This window comes from Pseudopodoces humilis, chromosome 5 (genome assembly GCF_049639895.1).
Source record: "Pseudopodoces humilis isolate 2021_Gansu_Grassland_sample_001 chromosome 5, ASM4963989v1, whole genome shotgun sequence".
Lineage (NCBI taxonomy): Eukaryota > Metazoa > Chordata > Aves > Passeriformes > Paridae > Pseudopodoces > Pseudopodoces humilis.
The window spans coordinates 49,083,789-49,111,482 of NC_142204.1; the positions used below are offsets into that span (position 1 = coordinate 49,083,789).

Consider the following 27,694-nt stretch of genomic DNA (forward strand, 5'->3'; position numbering starts at 1 on the left):
AAACAAGGAGGAAGACCTCATAAAGTTAAACAAAAGACTTCCCTTTACTCAGAAATCACCTATCATCCATGTGTGATAGATGGAAACAGCTTTGGTTATGATCTGTGTTTCCACACAAAAGGAGAACTGCCCAGGGTAGATTAGTGGTTAGAGATTAGGACTTCTTACTGCAGACTTGTATTCCTGGCTTTGCAAGGGACTTTTGCAACTACCAGTCACAGGCTGAAATTTCTTCCAGTGACAATGTTGACCCTCCTACAAACAAACAGAAAGTACTTGTTCAGTTTTCAGAATCTATGGCCTTAGTTAATAAATGGCTAGATAATAAATATCATAAAATGCAGTGATGATAAAATCTTTGGAATCTAGAAATCTAAGTAGCAATTCTGATATTTAGCCTGGTTTCCAGAGAGGCAAACAACACCATGGGCATTTTTCTCCAAAGCCCAGTCCCCCAGTCAACACTGTCTCCCTGCCCACTGCATGCTTTTTGAGCCCAGGAAAGACAGTGAAAGACAGATTGTGTCAGAGTGACTTGAGGGGACAAACTAGTCACAGGAAAATGTGCCTCAGGCACAAACTCTTCCCTGCACTGCCCCTGGCATTTGCAGTCAGGCTGCCTTCCAGTGAATATGCAGGAAATACAGCTACACATTACCCCAGCAGGCTGTTGCACTGTAATTTTCCCCTTGGATCACTGGTCTGTGAGGCAGGTGAGCTGGGTGGGTTTACCTAAGGCCCTTATTTTGTTTATCAACGATCCAGGGAGACCCAGACTCAGCTACTCTGAGTCCCTGTTGCAGGGTTCTGAGACAGGAGGGTACCTGATACCCACCACTATGAAGCTCAGCTCTAGAGATCTTTGTCTTGTGTGTTCTTAAGCATTAAATTAATTCCTTTCCACTGTCTTGCTCCTTCTGAAATCATTTACTCATGAGTAAGCTTTGCTAAGTCAGAAGTCTCTGGAGTCTCACAATGATATTTGCATTTTATATCTGCTCCCAAAAGTGTGAATGACTGCAGAAGAGGACAAAGAGTAAATCCTCTGAGTACCATATAGCTGTGGTGCCATATAGAGTGTGGTTCTTCAGCAACACACGGTAGATTCAAGTTTGATTCTGCACTTTTAGAAAATGTGGTTAGATCCAGATTTGCAGAGGTATTTAAATATATTTTTTTTCTCATTGAAATTAAGTATAAATTGGATACATAAGACTATGGACCTCATTTTGCTACCTGTATTTATGATAAATAACTTCTTAGGTTCTGAACAGAAGTCACAATGAAACCAATAAAACTGAAGTGGACACTTTGGTGTGTTGAGATGCACTACTGCCAATGCACAGAAATAGAAGTCAACCTATGTTTTCATTCCTCATGTTTACACTTGAAAGTTTAACTTCAACATAGCCTTGCAATTCATTCTTCTAACTTTATGTTTGTATTCTTGGAAATGCGATATGGTTTGCTCATCAGCTTCCTATCTCAAAACACGTCAGGGCTGGAAAGCATGTGCCAGTACACTTGCCGGTGCGTTCCAGTTCCCTTACTGAACACCCTCACAGACTCTCCTTCACACTTCTGAATTGTTTTTTCCAGTGCTGTCAGCTTTCTAAAATGTGTCACACCATCTTATGCCAGACTGAAGAGGACCAGCTCCTTTTGGACAGGAGGGAGAAGTTAGGAAAACCTGTAAAGAAACCAAGATGATGAATAAGAAGGTCATAGTTTCTTTTTCATCCATGACTGCACCTTAAAGGTGCTTAAAGCCTCTGAGAAGCTGTTCATGGTGCACACATATCATTGCAAGCATGATGAAAGGAGTATCAGACAATTATCAAAGCCTCAGTGCAGTGTCACTGTCTCATAAAAGTAACCTAAAATAACATGGCATCAGCATGGTCAAAATGGAAAGGAAACATCTGTTTCTCCTTTTTATGTTAGTGACAATCCATTTGTTAGCTTTAGAATAGCACAGGCTGTCCCACTGATAACAGCCTGGGCGCTGGCTGTTCAGCCCAGGCAGGTGCACAGCGAACTCAGAAGCAGACTTAGAGCAGAAAACATGAGGGGCTGGCCTTAGGATGAACTCTGGATTGAAATCTTTATCACTTTCTTTCAAAACCTTTATGGGAGATTCTTCCAAATCTGGTGTGGCTGTATGGGTGCACAGTGATCACTGCAAAGCCCAGCTAGCAGTACAGTCTAATTGTAGCCATGCTTTTCCCTGGCGGGTCTGGCACTGTGTCTTCCTTTTCTAACTATTGCTGAGTATTAATTGAAATAAAGGTTATTGAAGTAAACAGATTTCCAGAGACTTCAAAGAAATTAAATTATATAAGTCATGAAGTTTAACAGAGACAAGTGCTGAACTCTGCACCTGGGATGGGACAACACTGGATGTGTGAACAGACTGAGGAACAAGAGGTTGGAGACCAGCACTGTGGAAAGGGACCTGTGGGGTCCTGGTTGATGGCAAACTGAATTTGAGTTAGCAGTGCCCTGGCATCCAAGAACATCTGTCCTGGGGGGCAGCAGGCACAGCATCGCCAGGTGGGTAAGGGAATTGTCCTGCTCTGCTCTGAGCTGTGGCAGCCTCACCTCGAATGCTGGAGGCAATTTTGGGTGCCACAATGTAGGAAAAATATAAAGCTGCTAGAGAGCATCCACAGGAGGGCTACAAAGATGGTGAAGAGTCTTGAGGAGAAGCCATATGAGGAGCAGCTGAGGTCACTTGGTCTGTTCAGCCTGGAGAAGAAGAGACTGAGGGGAGACCTCATTGCAGTTACAACTTCCTCTCAAGGAAAAGCCGGGGGGCAGGCTGCCCTCAATCACACATCTGTTTTTGCACAGAATCAGCTTATAGCAAGGTTAGACGTCTTTAATGCCGGCAAGTCCATAGGAAAGTGGAGACAGATAAATTGTGAAAGTGCTGAAGACTAGCAGAAGGCTGGCTAACTGCTTTTTTAAAACAATTTGTGCTGATGTACAGCTTTGTCTTTGTACGCATCATGGTGACATCCAAGGCCTAAAACAAATACATAAAATATTTAATTTTCCTTACAGAACGTTTTGATGTAAGGTCTGACATTTTTCCCATGGTTAATCATGGAACTGGGCAGTGTTTCTTACAGTTCCTTGTACTTCACTCACAAAAAACACTCATTGGTCTAAATGGTATGATTAAGGGGGGCAGAGATGGGGCCAAAAAAGGAAGCAAGGAAAGGGAAAATAGATGTCTCCAGGAACTTCTACTGGAATATGGAGCCTTTCACTTAAAATCTGGTTTAAATCAGTAGCTGCTGAAACTCGTTACCAGAAAAAAAGATGCATCCTTTGCTGCATGCCCCAGTGTTGAGACTTGCTGTCTCTCAGCAGCTCCACAAGTGTACACTGCACAGGCAGTATTGCTGAGTGACTCAGTTTCTCAGCACCTCTGAAAGATGAAGTCATCATTTGCTTTGCAAACCTTGTGAGGGAGAAACCCCAACCTGTGCAGTTTAGTACCCTGTAGGAAGCACATAGTGGGGGAGACAGCCACTTAACCATCTGTATAAACTGAGGTAATTTACTTGAATTACCTGTGGGTAGACATTTAAAGCACAGTCAGCACTGACACCATGATAGTGAAATATGGGCTAAATTCGTTCACTACTACACAAGCTGGGGGGGTCTGGGGACAAGCCATGGGGTGTCCAAATCTTGACCTCTCAGGGTGAGGCTTTATCATCAGTCAGGCATTGACACCTGATGGGGGGTGCCCAGCGGTTGTGAGTGAGGAGGGAGGCTGAGCCCGCACACCACTGGTGTCCACTTAGCCTGGAAACGCCGAGGTGCAGGGTAAGGTCCACCAAGGGTCCCCTCCTTGCTTTCCCCATCTGGGGAGTGACAGCCATCCCTCCTGCCCCCGGGATGGGGGCGCCTGGCAGGGAGGGACGAGGGGAAGAAAGGAGGGGAGAAGGAGCGGGAGAAGGAGCGAGAGAAGGAGGCCCCCACTCCCTCCCTCCTTCCCCCCACCGAGCACCCGGGCTCCTGCAATGTGGTGAGTCACAGGCAGGTCAGGACCGCGCCGGAGGGGCGGAGGGAGCGCGGGGACCGGCTGATTTACCGCTGGGAGCCGCCACCAGCGCGGCGGAGGCGCCGGAGGGAAGGGCGCGGAGAGCCGCCCCGCAGCCCAGGTGCCGTGCGGGAGGGAGGGACGCTCCTGCCCGCCGGGGCGCGCAGCCCCTGCCGCCCCCAGGTAGGGACAGCGGCGCGGGGCTGGGCCGGGGGAGCCGGAGCCTGCGGGGCGGAGGGGAGCGGGGGGGGGGGGCCGCGGGGGGGCGGCGGGCTGCGCCCCGCTCCGCTCCGCCCCGCCCGCCCGGGCTGGGCCGGCTGCCGGGCCAGGACCGCGGAGCCAACCCAGCCCGCCGGGGCGCAGCGCTCGCCCCTCCGGCGGTGGTGCCGGCGCGCAGCCCGCTCCGCTCTGGTAAGGACCGGCACCCGTGGGGGGACGCGGGGAGCGAGACGAGCCGGGAGCGGGGGAGGACGGGCAGCGGCACGGTGCTGCGCTGCGCCCCGCCCGGGAACTTCGCGGGAGCCGCTGCTCTCCCGGGGCGGGCCGGGCTCCGCGGGGGCAGGTGACAGCGGTGCGGGACTGCCCGCGCCCCCGCCCCGGCTCCGCAGGGCGCTGGGACCCGGGAACGGCCGCGACGCCGCTGCCGCGGGCGGGGCAGCGCTTCCCGGGATGCTGTAGGCAGCGGCCCCTCGGCTGCAGCCTGAGGCGCTGCCCCTCCCGCCCCTTCCCGCTCTGCGGGCGCGGCAGGAGCGCGCCGCGGGGCAGTGTCCGGCAGTGCAGCCTGGAAGTTCCAACTCGGAGACGGTGGCTCCGCGCTCGTGGTGGCCGGTCCGACCGCCTTCCGTGAGGCGCAGGGTGAGCCTGCGGGATTCCCCAAGTTGGGGATGTGCACTTTTTGGTTGCGCGGCGTTCACAGTTTTCCTTGCGGTATGGCTTTTTTTTGGTTGTTGGATTTGGGTTTTTTTTCCCATTTTTAAAAGCGGAATTTGCTTCGAACGGTAAACAAATCGCAAAGGGTTCATATAATGGCATTCCACCACTGTTTCCATGTCAGCATTAAATTATGTGGCTTTAGGCTTTATAAATACTGAATGCACTCCTTAGAAATTGGAAGTTTTGCACTTACATCAATAGGGATTAATAATCAAATATCAGTGTTGTTTAACAAACTGTGCGTTTGTAACCTGTAGGAGGTTTATTCAAGCTGCAGTGCATACTTTTCCCGAAGAACCTATGCGCTGTGTGGTAGTTCATTTGCTTTCATCCCACAGGTGCTTTTTTCATTGTCCAGCTGCAAAAAGAGGATGGTGTCTCTTTTTTGTTGTCTTTTTATTTCAGATCTGAGAGGTTTAGATTCATAATCAGTCAAGAAAAAGTATCTCACGTGTTTCTCAGAGAGCTGGTCAAATGTTTAGAGATCATACACTGCCAGAGCAAAAAGCTAGCCTTTGGCAGGAGCTGCATGTTGAAAACAAAGTAACTTGGAGAATGACTGTATCACTTGTTCTTTGTGCACTAATCCTTCTTCAGCACTGTATGATTCTTTTTCTGTCTTCTAATACAAACTGAATCATTTGGAAACCGGGATATTTTGTAAAACGTTCATCTCACTATTTACAGAAGACAGAGTCAACTTCTGTGCCTTTTGGTGGGGAGGGAATGAATTTTCTTTATTATTCTATAAGGATTTTCTTGTTTCTCTCTCTCTCCTTTTTTTTTTTTTTTTTTTTTTTCCCCTTCTCTTCAGAGCTTAATCACTGCATAGCAGTTCTTTATTGGTAAGCTAAAGTGCACATGTTGTGGCTGGAGAGGGGTTCATAGACGTGTTGTTTGCTCAAGTGTAGATGACAGTGCAGCCATAGATGCATGGGAGCTCACTGAATCAGGGCAAGGCAGACAGAAATCCAAAATTCGGCAGAGGTTCAATGAATGCAAAACTAAGTAGCAAGTGTTGTTTTTCCAGGACTGCCTTTCCCATCCTGATTCTCTGGCATTTATGGTTTTCTGGTACCTTAGCTGATGACCTGTAACCTCTTCTTGCTTGTCCAATGCAATTGGAGGGGGCAACCCACCTACTCTTATTATTCTATGGTCTGCAAATTCCTGCTCTGTATTTTTCAGCTCAAATGAGAAATTCAAAGCCTGTTGCCTCCCAAATCTGGCTACCAGAACTCCAGAGACTAACTGGCACAGCTGGCTGCAGTGCAAGAGCAGCAGTCTAGCCTTTGCAGCCTCAAAGGGAACCTGATGCCGGCAGCGTGCTATGCTGGGGTAGCCAGCGAGCCAGAGCTGCAGCAGTGGGAGTCACAGAGCACTGGGTGATCTGCTTTGTGCCACGATTGCTTTGTGGTGGGGATGTGTCTAGACTTTATTTGCTTCAGGCAGAAAGCAAGGAGAGGTCCTGCATTTCCATCTGTGTTTGTGAAATATCTAGTGTAAGGGGAATCCTGCTTGAGCTCTCTCAGCACTACACATCATTTCTTGAACAAGAAAGGGACAGGGTAGCTGAGCAGCATTCTCTGAAAATACAGAAACACAAAATTCAATAGAGGGTTACAAAGATCTGTTTGGTGCAAAGCAGAAGGAATGCATGCAGTGTGTGAAACTTCAAACATGCCTTCCTAAGCTTTTGGGTGGCAACGTCACTTCTGTGGTGGGTTCCTGTGTAACTCTTATGTCCAGGCTTTCTACCTCCCTATTGCTACCTTGCTGTCTCTCTGAGCTGGTGGCACAACTTCATGTTTCATTAGGCTGTTACCCTCAGCTGAGCCATCAACCTGTGCATCTTGTCTGCTGTGGCCACAGTTGGTGATTTTGCTTCCTACGCAAATGTTGTATTTGGTAATTAAACCTGTGCAACGCACCACTGGTGGTCATGCCACGTTGCCCCAAGCAGCGTGCCATCACCAAGGACGCAGGACCATAACTCCATGCAGGAGTCTGAGGATAAAATCTTCTTGCTACAGCCAAGATGAGGAGGTTTCTGTTCTCTTACAAAAATGTTGTGTTTTTCTCAGCAGTGGCTTTAACAATCTCTGTCTCATACATAGCAACTGATGCAAACATGTTAGCAGAAGCCATTTTTAAATCAGTTTCCTTACCCAGGGGAAATGTAGTATAGACAGGGCCTTCAGGAAACGAATAATTAGGTGACCTTTTTCCCCCCAGAATATCAGGTCTGTTTTATGTAGAGCTGTTTGAAGTCACACAAATTCTCATTACTCTCCAAATCTCTAACCTTGCCTTGTTTAAGATACCTTTTAGGAAATCAAATCAGTGTTTCAATCTAATTTCCAAAGGCATTCAAACACATGGTATGTGTGCTAACTTGTTTCCTCTAGCATTAACAAATCTAGCAAATTGCCAAGCTATTTGCCTTGAGGAAAACTATGATGTTGTACAAGAAGATAAAGTATTTTTTTCCATCCAATTTTAAACATTAGAAAAAGAAAAGAGAGGTAAAGTTATCAGACCACATTAGTCCAGGATATAACTCCTTTGATGCAAACAGTGTTCCCAAGTAGATTGCCATGGTTTTTGATCTGTTCTGGAACTTTTTAGTCACGCTGTGATCTTTTTCAGTCACTTGATGTGGCTGGATGGTGACTGAGTCCCCTTGGCTCAGATGAACTTTCACTGAATTTGATGCAATTGGGTATACCAAATATGAGAGTAGAAAATATACATGGAGATAAATAATTTGAGGGGCTTATAACCCTCAAATTTTAAGAATTTTATAATGCTTATATCTTAAGGAGAGGCTGTGTACATAAGCCAGGCACAAGAGTGCACGTGGTGCAACAGAAGCAGTGAGTGGTCTGAAACCTCTCCTCCCAACATGCCAGTCTCCAGGGAAGCAAGTGCTCCAGAACATTTAATTTTTCAAGCAGTTGTCAATAACAGAAGAGTTTCTGCAATGCTGAGGAGTTTAATAATCTCAAAATTCTTAAACAAAATGCTTTTTTTTTGTGCATCCTATAGCTCTGATAGTTCCTTCTGCTTATCCCAAGAAAATGAAAATGCAATTGTCCTTTTGTATGGAAGGCAGCAAAAGGTTCTTGTTTGAATTAGTGATAAATTTGGTTGCAAATGCATGTGGAAGGAAAATTGCCAAATGCTTTCAGAAGATTTTCATTTTGCTCAAGTGTTCACACCATGGCCATCACCATGGTATTTGATAGCTATCCACTTTGTTGTGTACATTGCAGCTTTAGCCTCACATTGAAGGGTCACACTGGCACATCTTTTTTTCCTGTAGTTATACAGAAATAACAATTTTTTATGTAAGTTACTTTCCTTTACTGCAGGTCTTTAATTTTGATGTTTATCCAGCTAAACAGTATCAGAATATTTTTTACATGTTATATATGGTTATAATTTCTGTGAAGAATCAATGACCTAGCTTGATAAATTTAAAAGTTCAGCAATAAACCTAAATATGTGACATTTATTAAAATTCATTCTTTGCCATAGAGCTACTTTCTTTCAAAAATATTGAGAATAGTAAGGGATTGCATCTGCAATTGGATTAAATCTACAGTTGCTACCGTTTGCCTTCTGAAAATTGATTCCCTCCCCTCCCTGTCCCCCAGCTTGACATGCTTATTGATTAAAAATTCTGCACAGGCCTAAGCCAGCATATATTTGTTAGTGTTTGTGTGCTTCCCATGCAAGTTCAGACAAGCTTTCAACTTGGAAGCCAACTCTATTCCTAAACTATTGGAAATGGTAAGGTTCCTTAGTAATTGTTTTAAACTATATGATGACACATCTTTGAACCCCATTGTATGAAGGGAAAAATACCTTCTGACTGGAGAGAGGTTTCCTGTTTATGTGTGTGTTTGCTGGAATTAAGCCTTCCCCTGTGTGTTGGCTGAGTATTTTTTTGTAATCCAAAATGGCAACATGGCAAATCACCTCCAGAGTTTATTTTTTGGACAGGATATAGGTCTTTTATTTTCAAAATAGCATGGCTCTGGAGTGGATGATGAAGCACAGGGGCCTCTCAGTTACACTTCTACAAACGGATTCAGTTAATTGAGGAGGCACACTTATAAAGACAGCTAGCTTTAAGCAATAAGTAATTAATTTTTATTGACAATTTTATACAACGCAAGTTGTTCACTTCCCACACAGGAAGTGTTTTGCTTCAGGCAGATTTTCTTTCAGCATACGGATATGAAATTTGGCAAATGTATTATTTATTTTATAAAATGGCTAGAGTAATAGCTTTGGTTGTGACTGAAGAGTCACATAAAATTTTCTGCTTCTCTTTAGAAAGAGCAGGCCAGCAGGTGGCCTCCAGGTGGTAGCCCTTCTGCAGGAGGATGGCATGTAATACCTGAAGGGTTTTCAGCTGTTTAGATATGAGCAGGTGACCAGAAAATATAGCATATATAATACTCTTGCCTCTTGGTATCTGGGGTGTGTAGATATGTGACCTTGTGGTGTGCCCTTGCACCCTACCTGCCGTAGCTGAACCTCCTTCAGAGGGGAGAGGTGATGAGACTCGGAGGCATTTTGCCTACAATGGTAACCAGGCTGGACCACCATAAAATTAGGCAATAAAGTTACAGTTATTTGTGAGATACAGTGTTAAGGTCTCTGGTTTGCATCAAATAATGCTCTTTTTAAACAACTGTGTGGGCCTGGGAGAAACCTGGAGTAGTGGACTGATTACACCAAGCATTTGTTAGGGCTGAGAACCACATGGCCCTGGTGTGGGATGTCCACACCCAGCCACAGCTTTGCCGGCTTCTACCCCTGCCCACATCTGGCAGAACATGCCCTCAGCTGAATTCCAGTCCCTTTATCACCCACTGCAAACCCCCAGGGCCTACAACAATACCTGTGGGTCTTAGGAAACTGGCTTTTTTACCCGTTTGTGTGGTTGTGCTACTTTCCTGGTAAGAGCCCTGAGCATGACTGTGGCCTCATGGTTGTCCCTGGGAGTTTTGCCACTGACTCTTCATGGACACTGGACTTAGGTCTGCTTTTGTGTGTGTCTGCACATATGTGTTCATATTTGAAAAATGGATTTTCTCTTCTTTGACTTTAATAGAAGGTCGATGTATCTTTTTTTGACATGAAATTTTTCTCATTAGTAGTTGCACAAATTGTTAAGTCCTGGAGGAACTATCTATTTTCATCTAAATTTTGTGGAAACAAATCCTTTCTGAGCATGTTTGATGAGTTTGATGAAAGCAATTATCATCTACAGTTAGAATTCCAAACTTATTTAATGTTTCTTAACTTAATGTTTCTTTTGTTTCTTCATTTATTCTTTAGCTTGTTTGAGCTGCATGCTGAACCTCACCTTTCTTTTACTTTGTTTTGAAGCTAATCTAGCTAGTGAGATTTCAAGCTTGATAGAAGTCTATTGTGCCATATGAATGCCTAGAGACATACATGACTTTTTATTGTTTTGTCTTTAGCTGTATCATAAATAAGTGTGCATTTTGGATTGGTTGACCCAAACTAAATCACCAGAATTTTAGGACCATCAGAGAAATTTATTAAGACATTGGGGTTTGTTTCTCCCCACCTACACACCCACATCATGGATGATCCTTTGAGAATAAAAGTAGCAAGTTTCCAAGTAAGCCCAGCATTCCAAGTAGGCCCAGAGAAAAATCCCAAATCTGTGGATTGTCCCAAAGCACAACTAGAAAAGGACAAGCTGAAATAACTCTACAAGCTTCCTTTGTCTTAGATATATGCTGGGGTAACTCTGGCTTGGATTGCTCTCTTTGTGACTGCTCTACATTTAAAATTGTATTAGGATTTCTGTTATGGGAATTATATATCCTTTTATCTGTTGCTATTATACATCCTGTTATATATCTGTTAAGGGTGTCTTTATATGGGTATTATTATATATACTTTCATGTGTCTTCTCATCCAAATAGATCAGATTCTGTTAGCTCCAAGAAAGCAGGATAAAAGAGTGAGGCAGCCTTGCTGAAGACAATGAAAGGTGTTGGTAGTTGAATTAATGTTAAAAGGTGATTAATTACCCTCTCCTGATGTCACTGAAAATGTTAAATTAATTACTTTAGTTATACTCAGTTTTCCTGTCTGCTTCTAGAGAGTGGGGTACTAATTTTACATGTTATATATTACTGTCCTGTAAAACCTTTCCTTTAAACTCTTTAGGTTTATTGCTTTTGCTCTTTGGATTAGAGGCCAATATTTTTCCTGAGGGAAAATATTTCTTTTTAATACTCAGAATTCAATATCATTCTTACAACTGCTCAAAGCTGAAGTAAGAAAAAAAAATACAATTGCAATATTAATAATCTTTTAAAGAGTAGATATAATGCAAACAGTAATGGGCTCCAGTAAGCAGTGAGCCAATGTGGAGCTTCCTGTGTGATAAAGCTCTTCTGCATCAGAGAAAATAATCCAGATTTCACCCTAAAAAATGTATTTATCATCCATTTAGATGAGCGGAAAATGTTGTTCATGTTTGAAGATGCAATTTAGCTTGCAGCAGATGACTGAAAACTGTCTTAACTCTTGTTTAACTCTTCTGATGAAGGAAAAGAAAACTTTGATGAAGGAAAACTTTGAACACTTTTCTTTTGTCTTCCTATATGTATTCAAGGAGGAAGTGCTGTATGATAATGAGTTTTATCACTCTGTGTGTTTGCAGCACTTCCAAATAGTAAAAAGGGGTGTTTCCCCAGTCAGAATGTAGGTGCCTTTAGTAAAACTCAGGGTGTAAATTATATCACCTTCAGTGGAAACTATGCAAGAGTTGAAAACAGACAGAGGACCCAGATGTGCACTGTGTCTTTATGCTTTACTCTGATTTCTTCATTTCCTAGTATTTAGGGTTTATTAAGCCTATTGTAGTCAGAATCTGAAATTCCCAAATGTCTGTTTCTCCTAGTGTTCCAAACACTGGCCTTACCAACAAATTACCAGAGCACATGACGTAGTGGCAACATTTCACTGTGTCCTTTTCCCTTCTCAGAGGATTAAATAGTTTCTTTTCTGGGAATGTCCTCTCCTGTGACATTTTCAAGATCTTGTCAGCTCCTCACTATAAATTTCCACAATGGGAAAATCGTATTGAATCTAGCAAGGAAATCTTACTATATGTTTCTGAATTATTCTATGAAATTTAACATTCAGCCTTTTGTGCTTCAGAACTGCATGTTAAAAATCTCATTACATTTTATCTTCCATTAAATCCCATAGAATTCAGTTATTATTTCTATCAGATTCCATTAGATTTTTGTCCTTTTTATCCTGACTTTATGTATACAAAAGAGAGGAATGGCAAGGCATGTCCATTTGTGAGAAAGGGACGATTCTCTCCTTCTCCTGGTTATATTCAGAAAGACCTAACCAACAACAGTCACCTTTTTTTTTCCTGGTTGACTATGGAAGGCTGCATGGGAGGAGGTGTTCTGAATGCAGAACATGCTAATTGAAGTTGAGAGAGGTGAGAGCCAGACAGAAGGTAAGTAAAGCCAGCACAAGCTACATGAAATCACAAAAGTCATTAATGACCTAATTGCAGGTCTAAGTTCTAATTGCAGAGCTGAAGCCCATGATTTTCATGCAGGGCTAAAGAAGGGAAAACACCTTGTGTGGTCATTTTCAGTTAGAAGGCCTGTTTTCCAGTTCTGTGGAGTTTTCTCTCCTTCCTCCTGAAAGCACATTTACAAAAATAAGTATATATTAGCTCTTCTTCAGATGTAAGCTGCCATGATAAAATCAGATGGGGTACAGCTCAGAGACAACTTTTCTGCTTTCTGAAGATGGCTGAGTTGCATTTCTGTTTGTTTGTTTTCAAATTGAGAAGTTCTCATATAACATGCTTTGAAAGAATTTCTTTTATGCAAATAATGCCACAATTCTCTTCTAAGTGAAACACAGGCTGGGCCAACCTCTGAGTGCAGGTAAGCAGGAATGGCTGAAAAGTTCCTCTCACTGCAGTGGGAGAGATCCCTGCTTATCTGAGCAGAGTATGGGCACCCAAAATCCCCTGCAGGGCAAAAAATAAGGTAACAAGCAGCAAATTGTTTTCACAGTACAAAAAGTCTTTCAGGAAGCAGCAAGTAGCAATAAGAGGTGGCTTAAAAATAAGTACCCCTTCCCCATCTGCAAGAGGGAAATCTAAAGTTATGTTATTTACCGAGACCATCACATGCTATTAACAGGGGTAAAAGCCCATCAGTCAAATATTTGACTACTCATGGTTTATAGGGATTTCAAAGACTTATAGAAAGATAATGCCTGTGTCCATTAGCTGGTTACTTAGAAATGCAGCGTTGGTTAATTCAGCCTTTCTGTAAAGAGTAATTATTATCTTCATTAACAATATATAAGATTTTAAAGATTCACTCTTCTGCACCAATCATTCCTGTTACATCTCTACGTCTCAGTCTTTACCCTGTATCATCTATTGCTCATTTTAAATGATGTTGTATTGAGATTCTGTCATTGCCACAGATCTTCTGTCTTTCAGCCTGTTTTAAGCACCCTGTTCTCTAGTCCTTAGTCAGCTCAACTATCACAGGAATCAATGAGACTAATGTTTGCATAGAGACTGTAGAGTCAAGTCTTGGAAAAGATGATGGCTTCACAGTGAAGGAATGTAGCTTATCCTGACCAAGCTTAGGTCCAAAACCAGGCTTTTCTATGAAAGCCAGGTGTGCAAGAGTTGAGATCTGTCCATCCTCACCCAAAACAACTATATCTTGTTCAAACTTAAGATGCTTAAATGAGTAATTATTAATCACAAGTAATCCATATTTTTTGTCTTAACACAACATACATAGTCATAATAAATAATACAATAAAATTTGAATATTTTTAGTAGGACCAGGGATGTAAAAGAAAATACTCCTACTAAATGACAGTGACCTTTGTTCAGTGTCCAGAATATTGAAATTAAATATCAACTGTTTAGTAAAACATGATGCTCAGGAGCAGTTGTTTCACCAATTTCCAATTTAACCACTGCCATTTGATTTTTCTTTTGGATAAGCAGACCAAGCTTAATATTATGGGGAAGATGCAGACAGGCTGCTTTGGCATATAAAATGGAGTTTAGAGTGAGTTCAGGGCACAAGTCCAACAAAGGGATCTAAAAAGCTAGCACTCACTGGCCACAAAGCTCTCAGGTGCTTAAATTAACCAGTGTCTGCACTTTGTGTTGAATATTCCCTGGATCTCACCTGAGCTGGAGTTCTGGAAGAGCAGACAGGGCAGTAAGAGACTCTCAGTCCTGGCTGGGTTACAGCTCCCTGCCAAGCTCCTTTGCAGTGCCCAGACAGGATGGAGCCAGGCACAGGTCCTGCTGCTGAAAGGCAGCCTCCAGCACCACACGCCATCCCCTCTCTTCCTCCCAGCTGGCTTGGCTCCAAAGCATCAGGACAACTTTGCCTAGGAGGACTTACATTCCACAGTCTGCATCTTCCCACCAGGACAGGAAGAGGAGGAGGAGAGTGAGGAATGGCCATGGGGTGGTGGATTGCTGGATCTTGTGGCAAAAGGGCAGGAAAGTGCAGACAGGGGCTGCAGAGAGAGGGCAGGGGGCAAATGCAGCAGAGCCAAGCCCTAGTCACAGATTTAGACCTTTGGCCAGCCTGTTCATGCAGGGATGAGAACCACGGTTTTAAATCAGCCCCTTAATGGCAGGCACCATTGTACATCTCAGTCTTTCTGTGCTGTGCCTGTAGTAAACACCAGCGCTAAGCCTTTTGTGTTTTGGAGGTGTTTTGTAAGAATGGATTCATTCTCCTCATTTCACCCCTATGAGAAAGGTAAATACCCTCTGAAGTTTGAAAACAGCCTCTTTGCTTATCTCACAGACTCCTTGAATCTGGCTCCAGATTTCCAAAGGAAGCATTCCAGGGTCTGAACAAGTCCAAAACCTCATTCTGGGCCCAGTGTAAATGAGAACCTCTGAAGAGCAACAGTTGCACATTTAAGCTTCCCATGCCTTTCCAAATGAGGAGAGAGGACAGGCTGAAAGAAAGTAAATGAACCAGCTGAAAAATCCTTTCAGAAGCAAACACACAAAAAAGATCCCATTAGGATAGAAAAACTCAGACTGCTCAGCCATCCCTGAACTCCTCCTTCAAACTATTGAGGTTTTCAGCATCTTCTGAAGGTCAACACAATATTTCAAAATAAAAACTGTGGCTGACGGACCCTTGCTGAGGGACATCTGCCAAAAAAAAAGGGAGCTGGGGCTGCTACAGATCAGCCACTTTCCTGATTGCAGCTGTGACACTGTTGTCTCTGGTGAGAGCCAGGATGTCAGATAGGCTGGTCCCAGGCCATTTCGGGATTTATGAACGCCAATACCATAAAGTCCTTGGAAAGCTATCATGAATCACAGGTTCACAGCAAGGCAGCCGTCATGCCAATGAGTCGTCATTAACTCCGTTTCTAAACTGAGTGAAAGTAGGGCATCAGTTAAAGTGCACTGCAATAACATAAACTTACAGTGACAAAAGCAGGGTCAGCATTAAAAAGAAAAGGTCATAACCTCTTAACCAAATACAGATGGGAAATGAACACTATCCTTGACATTGTTCCTGTTTGATTATCAAAAAGCCGCTATGAAGCTAAGTAGACCATCAGGTTATTAACTTTGGTATCAGATAATGTATGAAGCTGAGGCATAAATAAAGACCCCATTGCTTTCACTAGCAAATTTACAAACACAGCCAATTCAGCTTTGTTTGTAGCTGTTTTGAGTGTTTGCACCACATTTTCACTTGGGGCAAAGACCACCAAAGCTTTGCATAGAGGTGGTTTGTGTTTGGCAGGGCTGATTATCTCAAACACAGCATTACACAATCATGGTTATACATTGTGAAGCCAGCTTGAGCATGGAAGGAGTGCAGTCTGCTTTCCAGCATACATGCAAGACAAAAGGATTGTGCTATAACAGACCAGTTCAGCAGCCCCACAAAAGTTCCCAGATGCAAGGAGATGACTTGGAGGCAGCCCTAAGTCCTCTGTACAGTGCTGACACAGGTCCACAAACAGAATTTTTTTTTTGTTTTTCCTTTCCCTGGACAAGCCACCCCCAGCAGGCTGAGTAAAGGAGAGCTGAGGGACTCATTCCAGCATTTGGGCCAGTTCTCCAAATCTGTGAGCCCAGCTCACTCGTACAGATGTGCTGATCTTGTTGGGACCCTGCGCAGTTTGACCATGACATTTCAGCTTGACAAGCTATGTATCAACAAGGCATCAGCAACCTTTTGGAAATCCTTGACCCTAAGTTTTGCTGCTAATTTGCCTTGTGGTTTTGGAGACACATTAACCAAGAAGGGTGAAGTCATGGCATACAGTGGCACGCTTTATGTGTGCCCACCAAGCAGAAAGCTGCTGCCTGACACAGTCCTGCCAGCTCTTTCAGAGGAAAACACAGAGCCAGCACAATTTCTTTTGCCTAGTATCCTCGGTATTTGTACCACACCTTGGAAGAATTCAGGGACTTCTTGGGTTTTAGTTGCTGATATTATTATATTTACTATGACATTAGCAGGAAACTTGGTAATCTGGTGGGCTTGTAGATCCATTGGTACCATTCTAATAAAATATACCTTATCATCACTATTTTGGTGCAGTTGTCCTATATCATATAGTATACTTTACCATCGGTATCGATTGACATATAGAACTTCTTTTTTTTCTTTTTTTGTAAGAGATTAATGTTTGGCTGTGAAGAGTTATTATCTCAGGGCCTCCTAAGAACCACTAGCAGCAAATGACAATTAAACTGCAGGAAATGTCCTGCATCAAGATCATTCATAATTGCTGTTAGAACATTTAGATCAAATCTGTATGCTGTCTTGGTTACTCATGACTATCTGCCTTTTAATCTTTTTCATTTTTATGACCCACGCCATTCCTTTAATTATCACAGTATGGAAGGCTGTTAGCTTTACAAGACAGGAAAGGTTTCCAAAATACGCTCTGCATTTCAATACAAGAATTCAGGTAGACAACCATAAAACATAAAGTAGCAAATCTTAAGTGCTCAGACTAGTTGAGGGAATTAAGCTAAAACTGTGCTTACAGCCAGGTTTGCCAACTTGGCTCTTTACAAATGGAGGAACTACATTCCAAGGAAATTACACTTGTCCCCATTCAGTACAGACAACCACAAAATGCTTAGACTCATGCAAAGAAGTTGATCAACAGGATCAACTCAGAAATGCAAGTAAGTTGCTTTCTCCTACTATAAGGTGTTTTTATCATACCAGAAACAGACTTGCATCTTTACCCAAGCTTGTGTGATTTCCTCGGTCCACCAGGGCGTGTCTGCATTTATCTCAACTCACTAGAAGTTGACAAAGGCCTTTGCTTTGCATATGTGGTGAAAATAGGTGGGAGATGAACTAGTCTGTTCAAACATGAAAAATTTGAAGTGACAACCAAATATCTCCATATGCACTAACCTGAACCAGAAGACCAACATTGCCCTGTGTTATAGTCATGACGTGTGCTATATCAAGCATAGCGTGTTACTCTACTCACACACACATAGCTCTTTCTCTACTTGTACTGAATCTTTGGACTCAGTGAGATGTTCATATGTCAGTCGTCAGGCTGAACTGTTTGCTGTCTATGCTAAGTCTGTGCTAGAACTGGGTTTATTTTATTTCAACTGTAGTAAAGTGCCACAATACTATCAGTTATTTTCTTAATGAAGTTCCACAGTTGCTGACTTGCATTTCAGATGAGCAGGATGGAGAAATTGTGTTGTTCAAAGTTTGCTTTCTATTTTCCTGTTATTGCTAAACAATGCAATTTTTTTTTAAAAATCCATCCATCCTTATCATCCAGATGTGGAAAGCTGTCCTCTTCTATTTAAAGATCCAAATCCATCTGCAAATATAAGCATGAAGCAACTGGGAAGGTTCTACCTTGTTTGGGGTATTTCCTCCCTGGTTTTCAGTTATTCTATGTATATTTTGAACTTCTAGTGCATGTTCTTTGTGGAATTGATTCCTCAGCCCTTAAAATGAATACTACTTCCTCACATGAGAAATTTCTCTCAATTGCAAGAAATGCTGTATTCCATCTATTAAATTAATCTTTTTGAGCAATATATAGCTCTTGATCTGTTCCACTCATTTGTAATATGTCAGTGAGTGTTTGCTGAGGTTCATTACAAAAGAACCAGTGGTGTCATTGTAGCCCATCACAACAAAAAATGATTAAATAAATCCAGTTGTGCTAGAGACCCATGACATGAGTTGGTTTTAGGATGTTAAGTTCTGAACCAAGTTTCAAATAAAATACTCTACTGCACTGCAGGACACCTCCAAAAAATAAGTCAAATGAGTGTAAGAATAGCATTTTCTCTACTGCAAAAGCTAGATTAGTGTTCTTGTGGTTTAAAGCCTGTTAAAAATAAATGTGCTAAACAACAAAAATGCTTCTTTTCATAGCTGCTGTGAATTATAATGGTATATTGGACCCAGTAATGGACTATGTATATTAAAGAGTGTGTTTTATGCAGGGATAATTTAAATTCCTTTTTTATGTGTTTGAATATTGTAAGGAAAGGCTTACAGATCAGTTGAACCTGTTAATGAAAGCAATTTCTTCTTAACACACATGACTGCACTGTGTATGTAGAGGATTTAGTTAATGGTAGATCCTCCAGCAATTGCCTAGACTGTGCCCTGCCCAACAGCTCTTCTCCATCAGCCATCTGCATGCACACACACCTCTTGGAATAACATAGAAACCTCCCAGCTCTGCTGTGAATGAATTTATGACCTAAATCGCTGCTAATAAGTTCTTTATACACTGGAAAACTGCATTGTGCTAGAGTGCATACCATGCTGTAGGAAAAATTATGTTGCGACCCTAGTCTGGATGAGTGACCTAACCTAGAGCTGAAATAGTGTTGTAGACAGGGGAACATGAATTTTAACTCAGAATTCAACTTTTGAATTCAACTCAGAGATAATTTGTTTGCTGCTGATTTACTCAATTTTCTTGCTCTCTCTGTTGTCATAAGGTAACTAAGTTCAGATTTTAAAACTTTTTCTTTTTACCTCTGAACTTAGAAAACAGATTACCCTAAGTGTTTTACATATAATCAACCTTGTGTACAGATGCAATTGGTTAATTGAAAAGTCTGATGAGGACACATCCATTGTGAGCTTAATCTGTTGAGGCTGATCCCAGTGAGGTGACAGATTTGCAATAGCCTATTAAAGTTGCATGGATGGAGCTGTTATCATCACCTCCTCTCATTTTCCCTGTCCTCTTGAATGATGATGCTCTCTCCATGGCATAGCCTCTGAACTACAGGGAATCAGATCCTGCACTGGCACAGATTTTAGTCCAAAATAGCAAAGCAAACTGAAGTGTCAGGAGGAGTAGTCATTAGAGTTATTCTATATAAATTTGCCACCTCAACTCTGTCTGAGACCAAAGTAACAAGATGTACTATCCTACTGGAAAAAGTATAAAACCATACTATCAACCTTAAAGAGGGTTGCTGAAAATAGAGTTCTTGAAACATGAATTAACATGGCTGTGCTGTTAGCTAACCTGAAATGACCTATCTGAGAACTAAATATGTTCCTGTACAAACACGCTCTCTGTGGGATAGAGGACGCTGTCATTTCCTTTTCTGTAATAAAGCAAGGAAAAATGAGATGCACCAAACAACCTACAAAATGCTTTCATGTCAGCATGTTGTCTGAGCTTGTGCATATCCATGGAGTGCTTGTGATTAGAGATAAATGGGACCCAAGTTTCTGAAATGAGGGAAAGGAAAACACTCATGGCTGTGTTTTCTGGCTTCCTTGCATATGCCAGATTGAACATTATTCCACAATAAGGCCAGGCCTGACTTGTCAGGACAGTCACAAACAGTGCGAAGGAGAGACATGATGTTCAATATTTACAAATTATCACCCAAATCATAATTAGAGAGAATGAAACTTGTAGGAAGAAGATTGCCATTGAGAAACTGTTAATGGTACAAAAACACTCAAAGCACCAGCCATAGCACTTGAGGTTTCCAATCACGCTAATATGACACATCATTACCAACCATTTGCCATGGTTAACCAAAATCTGTTTTCTCATCAGTTTTACTGGCTCCTATCTGATGAGGGATGGAAAAATGAGCACATCATGACGCTGGCTTAGAAAATATCTCTTACAAAAGGAATAATCCATGCACAGCTATTGCTTGCTGGTAGCTATTGCAGGCCAAAACTTACAAGTCATCTGTAGACACATGAAGGACACACACACATGTCACAGGAAGGTCGCAAAAGATTGAACAACATCCATCATTCAAACCATGTAGAGAAACAAAAGGTTTTCTTGTTTTCATTCTGCAACTGATAGCCAGCAGCTAGTTCTTTGACCTGTATCTATAGTACAAGTATTTGAGTTCTAATTCATCAAAACTTTTTAAGTCCAACAAGTTACATTTGAGTGCGTGTTAAAGAAAGCTGTTGGAACTTTGAAGAGAGGGAAAAACTGAATTTTTAATTCGCCAAAATTTATCTGCTCCTTCAGGATGTATTCAGGTGAAGTGTATTTGCAGTGACCTGGCCTGGAGGTCACAAAAGAGCAGCTCTGTGCTGGAGGTTGGAGTGTCAGAACAGGGAAAGAACCTGGGTCAGATGCTGATGAGAAGAGGCACCAAATGTCATGAGACTCTGAGTAAGAAGCAGCAGAGTTTATATGATGTGAGGACTGTGAAGTACATAGTACTCTTCACATGATTCCTATGTTTTCCCTAAGCTATAAATGTCTCACCCTAGGCCATGCTTCTTCTGATACCTGGCACCTTGAGAGAGGATTCACAGTATGCTGGAGACATGGACTGTGGAGAACCATCTTCCCTAGAAAGCTGCCCAAAGATCTGAGCCAGAGCTTCCCTTTGGTTGGAACCAGAAGATTTCTGTCTGGGAGGATGCTTGAAACATCTCAAAAGTATACAAAGGAAAACACTATGTTGAGACTCAAATAGAAGAGGAAAGATGACTTGGTTTTCATTTATTGCTCATATTTTCCTTCCTATAGTGGTAAAATAAAGTACCTATTATTCCTGGCATCCTTTACATCACACTGAATCCCACATTTGTTCTTACTATTAAATTTTCCATTCCAGCCTCACTTGCTAAAGTAGTCTAAGGTGGATTTTTTTGTCTCCAGAGCATAGATGAAATCAGTGGTGTTTTACTGAGTGTAGGCAGAGCAGACTATCTGAGGATACTGGCATCATATCCCAAAATATGGCTGGAGTGAAAGAATATGTTAGATAGTATTTATGGTTCTAAATACCCCTGCAGTGCACACTGGTACTGGTTGTTGGACAGCTAGGGATCCTCTTTTTCAGATACTGGAAGAATAGGGACGATCGTAAACTGAAGACTGAGGGATATATTGGGTGGGAAATGTATTTGGGAACATTAAAACAACAGCATAGCACAGAGTATACTGCAACAAATAAGGTGCCTGTCAAGCAACCTTCCTCCCATCTTTTTTTCCTGTGTTGGTAGTCAATCAGCCTCATCCTCATGCAACTCTTGTCCCTCCTGTTGCTTTCTCTCTCCACTGCAGGGCCACCTCTCTTAAGTGGTTTTTAAACTTATTGCAATAAACAATATACCTACCTCTGCCTGGTGTCAGAAATAGAGCACTTTTGGAAATTTCTGCTTAATCTACTATTTGTCAGAACATGTTGACTCATCAGAAGTGAACCTGCAGGCATGCATCAGTTTCAGCAGTTTCTTGGGTGGAAGTGCTGGTTAAGAAGAGGCAGACAAACCGTGCTCCCACTTCTTCCAGTGCTGGGACCTTCACTTGGCACTGGCCAGGCAGGATGGGAACATGATTGTTCTTACATCACGTGTGACTTCTGGGTGTATTACACAAGCTTTGAAAGTTCTTGGTTTCATCCCAGCACAGACCAGGAAAAGCTTCATGATAGCAAGATGTTATAGAGGATGAAAAGACAATTTCCTGCCCTATACAATATGGAGGTCAGCAGTTTGTGTACTGGGACTGTTTTCTAATTTTAGCAATATCCCTGCTCTTTTTTATTTTTCATTCAAATGTAAATCAAGGCTAGATTTGTTTCCAGGATTCTGTTATCACTAATTAGTATCAGAAAAATGTTACTGATTTGAAGGAAGATCTTTATATTTCAGTACTAGAAGTGTGACTTGTTTTTACCAGCTAATACTTGCAAATAGCCTGTGTTTCTGATTTTTATCCCAAACTTTCGATCATGATTCTTATCAGATAACAGGGAGGAAGAACAGTTAGTTTCCAAAACCTATTATTTTGGGTAATTAAAGAGGTAAACCACAGACAGAATTCAGTGGACGCTGCAATAAAGCACCACAAGGGTTATTGATGGATAGTTTTAACCAGTCTAGTGAAAACGCTAGATATATACACAGCTGAAACAGCTCTGGTCTATAGTCATATTTTCATTTTGCATAAAGTCCTAATGAAATAAAAAGTTGGTACAGATTCCTATTATTCAGTTTGTAATTTTCGAGGTCATCTATTTTAAATTCTCTTGGTGGTCACAAGCATTTCTTGATTAGCAACAATTGCCTAACTATAGTCAAACTAGAGGGATTTTTCCAAAGTATGTGATCATATTGCTGTTAGAATGCATAATTGTTTTCTCCATGAAGCTAAATTTGGCTTAGCAACTGTGTCATGATGTTGATAGAAAATGTCTGGTGTGACAGGGCATAGTGTGGATACTGCGCTGAAACGCTCATAACCACAGTTCATTTCACTGATCTTTCAAGGGGGTGAAATATCACACAAGTCATCTGCCTTCGGTTTTTCAAGCCACATCAAACAACTGTGTGGAGACAGGAGAAAAAAGACAGAAGTGCTAGGTGGTTTGATTTCATCGTTAATGGCTGTAGGTCACTTGATAGCCCTTTGTTTACAATACAGCGATACGTCTGTATCTTGTAAGGCTCACCAGAGTGACTTACTGCTGTGGTACAGGGCCTAAAATACAGCTTGCACATGCCAAGCACCACATGATGCATAAAATATTCTAATAATACATTACAAAGCCTTGTCAACACTAGGGAGAATGACTATTCCAAGAAGTAGGGCTGGCTGAAAAAAGACATTCTTTTTTCCAAACTAGGCCTTTATGAAAGACAGTGATTTGGGGAGCTGGAGGGAGAGAGAGAGGGGTTTCCTCCTTTGGTCTGGTGGAGAAGTGTCTCTTCTTTGGTTAATCAAAAATATCAACAGAATATAAGTCCACTCCAACTCAAACCATCACATTATTTCATGTCTTTTCTATTTCTTACTTTTGATCAGCTGTTCAGCTCCTTGAGAACTTGACAAATATCTTATATGCACACATTGAAGTGTTCCAGCTGCATTGTGTGCCGTTGTGTCCTAAGTGTCTGGGCAGTTTTGCTTTCAGCTATGTCTGCACCATCCTTTTCTAAACCATATCAGTCAGCTGGTTAAATGCCATTGTGGAAGTAGTCCTCTCTCTTTTGCTGCTTTACAACATGCTGAGGGGTCTTGAGAAATTCATCATAAGAAAATCCTTCTGTGAATTGTTATAAAGGCAGTGAAATGAGTACCCAGAAAGAACAGTGATTGTAGCCATTTCTAGCACAACTATTATGACACTAAACAAGGTTGCAACACTTCTTAAACTGAAATAGTTCAGCTACTACATGCAGCCTAGAAATGGATTTCTGTTGTCTGATAAACTGATGGTTTAGTATATGGAATATAACCAGTTTTTTCATTAAATATATTTTGACAGATTAGATCTCTGACAATGAAGCCTTTTACTGCACATCCTTCTGGGTTTATCGTATTCCTGTTTGCCTTGCTGCAGAAGAGCCATGGACAATGCAAAGAAGCAGCTAAAAAATCAGAGATGAATCTTGGTGTAAAATATGATCTTCCTAACTTCATTGCAGACACACCAATTCAGAATGTAGTTTTATACAAGCATCATGTTTATATTGGAGCAGTCAATAAGATTTATGTACTAAATGAAACTCTCCAGAACATTTCTGTGTACAAGACTGGGCCTGTTTTGGAGAACCCTGACTGTGCACCATGTGAAGACTGCCGAGATAAAGCCAATTTATCTAACAGCATATGGAAGGATAATGTCAACATGGCACTGCTTTTAGAAACTTATTATGATGATCAGCTCATTAGCTGTGGTAGTGTGTCCGGAGGCATCTGCCACCGTCACATCATTCACCCTGACAACCCTGCTGACATTGAAAGCGAGGTGCACTGCATGTACTCACCCCAGGTGGATGGAGAAGCAGATAACTGTCCTGACTGTGTTGTTAGCACTTTAGGAACCAAAGTTTTGGTGACCGAAAAGGACAGGTTTGTCAACTTCTTTGTTGGAAATACTGTGACATCTACATTTCAGGCTCCCCATGTGCTGCATTCAATATCGGTTAGAAGATTAAAAGAAACACAGGACGGTTTTGAGTTTCTCACAGATCAATCTTATATAGATATCCTCCCTCAGTTCCGTGACTCGTATCCCATTAGGTATGTCCATGCCTTTGAAAATGATCACTTTGTCTATTTTTTGACTGTACAGAGAGAAACTCTTGACTCACAATCTTTTCACACTAGAATTATCCGCTTCTGCACTTTAGACTCAGAGATGCGTTCCTACATGGAAATGCCTCTTGAGTGCATTTTTACTGAAAAGCGAAGAAAGAGGTCCATCCGGAAGGAGGTATTCAACATTTTGCAAGCTGCCTATGTAAGCAAGCCTGGTGCAGCTCTAGCACATGAAATGGGCCTTGGGCTCAATGATGATATCCTCTATGGTGTTTTTGCACAAAGCAAACCAGACTCTTCTGAACCAACCAACCGATCTGCTGTCTGCGCCGTCTCTGTGCGAACCATCAACGAGTTCTTCAACAAGATTGTTGACAAGCAGAACATGAAATGTCTCCAACACTTTTATGGGAAAGAGAGCAAATACTGCTTGAACAGGGTAAGTGATAATTGGTTTGTTACATTTTGGGACTTTTGTTCTCTCTTTGCCTATTCCATTTCCAGACATCCATCCCTTCAGTTTCAGTTACAAAATGTAACTCCCTGATCATTGCAGATTCCTCAGCATTGCTTATCTCTAAAAGGATTAGTTTCTGTAAATTGAGTATAAAAATCACTGACGTCCTTATGGGGCTAAAAAATGTAGTGTTTTGCTTGAGAAGCTCTGATGCAGCTAAATATAACATTTAGGCAGTTATTTCTTTTGATATTTAAAAAAAAATCATAAACATTCATATTCTTGTGCACTGAAGAGTCCCTGAAAAACATCACATACTTAAAAGTATGTTAATGCTGAATCACTGCCCTTCTCAGAAAAAAAATGAAAGAGCTGGTTTGGAATATGCCATGAAGAGCCAGATTGTAATGTAGTTACTCATGCTTGGTACAGAAGCAGTCCGACTGACATGAGTTTTCTGCATGAATGAAGTGTCAGTGAAATCTGTATCTAAATGAGGGTTCAGGTGGTCTTGGGAGGGAGGGTTGCATTTCTGTACACCATGACTTCAGGAGGTTGATCCTCTCCAACCATATGAAATACTGTGAGCAGAGGAAGCACAGAAATTTTCTCTTTGCCTTCTGGCCAGTATCTGTGCTGGTTTCAGGTCTTTTAAAAGAAATACAGAATCTCGGAATTGGGTACTTTGAACAGCTGCTTTGAAACATGAAACATTAAAACTTACAATCAGTCACCTGCTTATGAAGCAGACCCTTAAATATCTTACCTGGGGAGCTTTCTTTTCTCCAATACAAGAAATTTGGAGCTCAGAGGTGGCATGCTGCCTTCTACCAGAGGGCCAGAACCTCTGTGGTGAGGCAAGGCTCAGCCAATATGAGGCCTATGTCAGGACAGATCAACAGCTCAACCTGCATTTACAGGCAGATGGTATCGGCCATATCCCATGTTGGGACAGCTCGAAGTGAGAGTGGGAGCCACAAGCCTTCTTCACCCCAAATATCACCAGTGTCCTCTTTAGCACAGCTGCTCAGCACAGGGCATCAGGTTAGGATGTTGACACAATGCCCTGGTTGGAAGTGGGAGTCTATTTTGTCAAAGAGAAGGGCTGCTCCCCACTGCAGAGGTGACACAGAGCAGTCTGGGGAGAAGAACCCATTACAGAGACCCTGCGGCTTCTCCCCAGTTGCAGGAATGTGCTCAGAGGAGCTCTGAAGTGGACTGAGCATAACCATAGCAGCCTTGGCCATTGGGGGATGACTCGTTATATCAGGTTCCAGGTGCTCAACACAGATGTAAGCATTGCCAGTGCATGCTGATAGATCAGCCCAGCAGACATAGCATTTCATTCCCTTTCTTGTGGGAGGGGGACAGGCAATTTTCAGGAACTAAAAACAAGTTAGCAACCATTCATCACAGTAGCTTATCTCTCTTTACTGTGTTACTGTCCTAATTTTTCATTTCAGGTAGTAATATCCTTTTATTTTTCTTATTTATTTTTTTTTTTCATTTTTCAGTTCATTTTTAACAAGAACTATTGTCCTTCTCTGAAAGTACTTTATTCTGTATTCCTGGGGTATATGATTTGTGAATGACTGTCTTTAAAGCTCGTGGCCTTTAACTTATCTCATTCTGCACTTGCCTATACACCCATTTCATAAGGTGATCTCATCAAAGCAAAGTATACTGTTAAAATATTGACAGAATAATTTGCTGCTTTTTACATGCTGTGAAATACTTTTGTGTTTCAAAAGCTTTTCCAGAGTCCGCTGCTGCTTTGCATATCAGAATAAATGTCTTATACTGCCGACATGTTTATTATAGTTGCCTATTTTCAAGAAATGTCATCAGAGCTCTGATTTCTGCTACATTAAATTGATAAAGGGAAAAATGTTTCTATGATTTCTTGTGGTTCTTTTAAATGGCATAAAGGCTGTCAGAAATTTTTGTCTTGATTGTTTGCTTAACACTGAAATATCAAGACTGTCAAGCTTTGCCATTCCATTTCCTTTGCCTTGTTCCAGACGACTCATTGAGGCTCCAGTAAAAAGTGTCCTTTGAGTTTTTCGGGCTTCAACTAAACAAAAAGATTGGCAAGAATTTGCCAACCATCCTTTATACACCTGTTTTTCTCTGGTATATAAAGTAGACCTGAAGGGTTGGAATGCGAAGGAAAGGAAGGAGCATGCAGAAGAAAAGCACGTTATTTTTTCTGCTTGTCCCAAAAATGTCAAATCTGGTCTTTCCTGATTTTGTTTGAGATTAAATAATAATTAATAAAAAAAGAGTCTCAAACCCCTTAACTTGTCTTAGGCCCTTCTTTGTACATTGTAAAAGTGTACATGAGGACATAAAACATTTTTCCCCTTTTTGTAAGTCACCTTCAACTTAAAAGAAAGCTTTTATAAAATCTGAGAGTTTGTCACAGTTTATTTTTGTGAAGTTCAAAACTTGTTTTTGTAATGTAGCCAAGATGATCTTCCTCTTTGATGTCCAGAGAATAAAACCACAGACGACTCATGCAAGTGAAAGGCACTGACCACTGAAAAATTAAGTCATAGGACAGTGAAAATAGTCCAGCAGTGAATATGGTATACCACTAACTTCAACATTAAAAA

General features: G+C 41.8%; 1 protein-coding gene across 7 annotated transcripts in view; it reads left to right on the forward strand.

Annotated features, from left to right (window-relative positions):
* The window catches only part of MET (MET proto-oncogene, receptor tyrosine kinase), a 122,197-nt gene that overhangs the window by 29,779 nt on the left and 64,724 nt on the right, over positions 1 to 27,694 (forward strand). Inside the window, exons 1-3 of one of the 7 annotated variants that reach the window (XM_014248984.2) lie at positions 4,422 to 4,468; positions 20,839 to 21,010; positions 23,847 to 25,061. In XM_014248984.2, the coding sequence (XP_014104459.2) occupies positions 23,862 to 25,061 (1,200 nt within the window). In that variant the 5' untranslated portion in view covers positions 4,422 to 4,468; positions 20,839 to 21,010; positions 23,847 to 23,861. Of the gene's footprint in view, positions 1 to 4,132; positions 4,241 to 4,375; positions 4,469 to 4,823; positions 4,985 to 20,838; positions 21,011 to 23,846; positions 25,062 to 27,694 lie in introns of those variants that run through there. The other 6 variants (XM_014248983.2, XM_014248985.2, XM_014248981.2 and 3 more) reach the window with 6 other exon arrangements.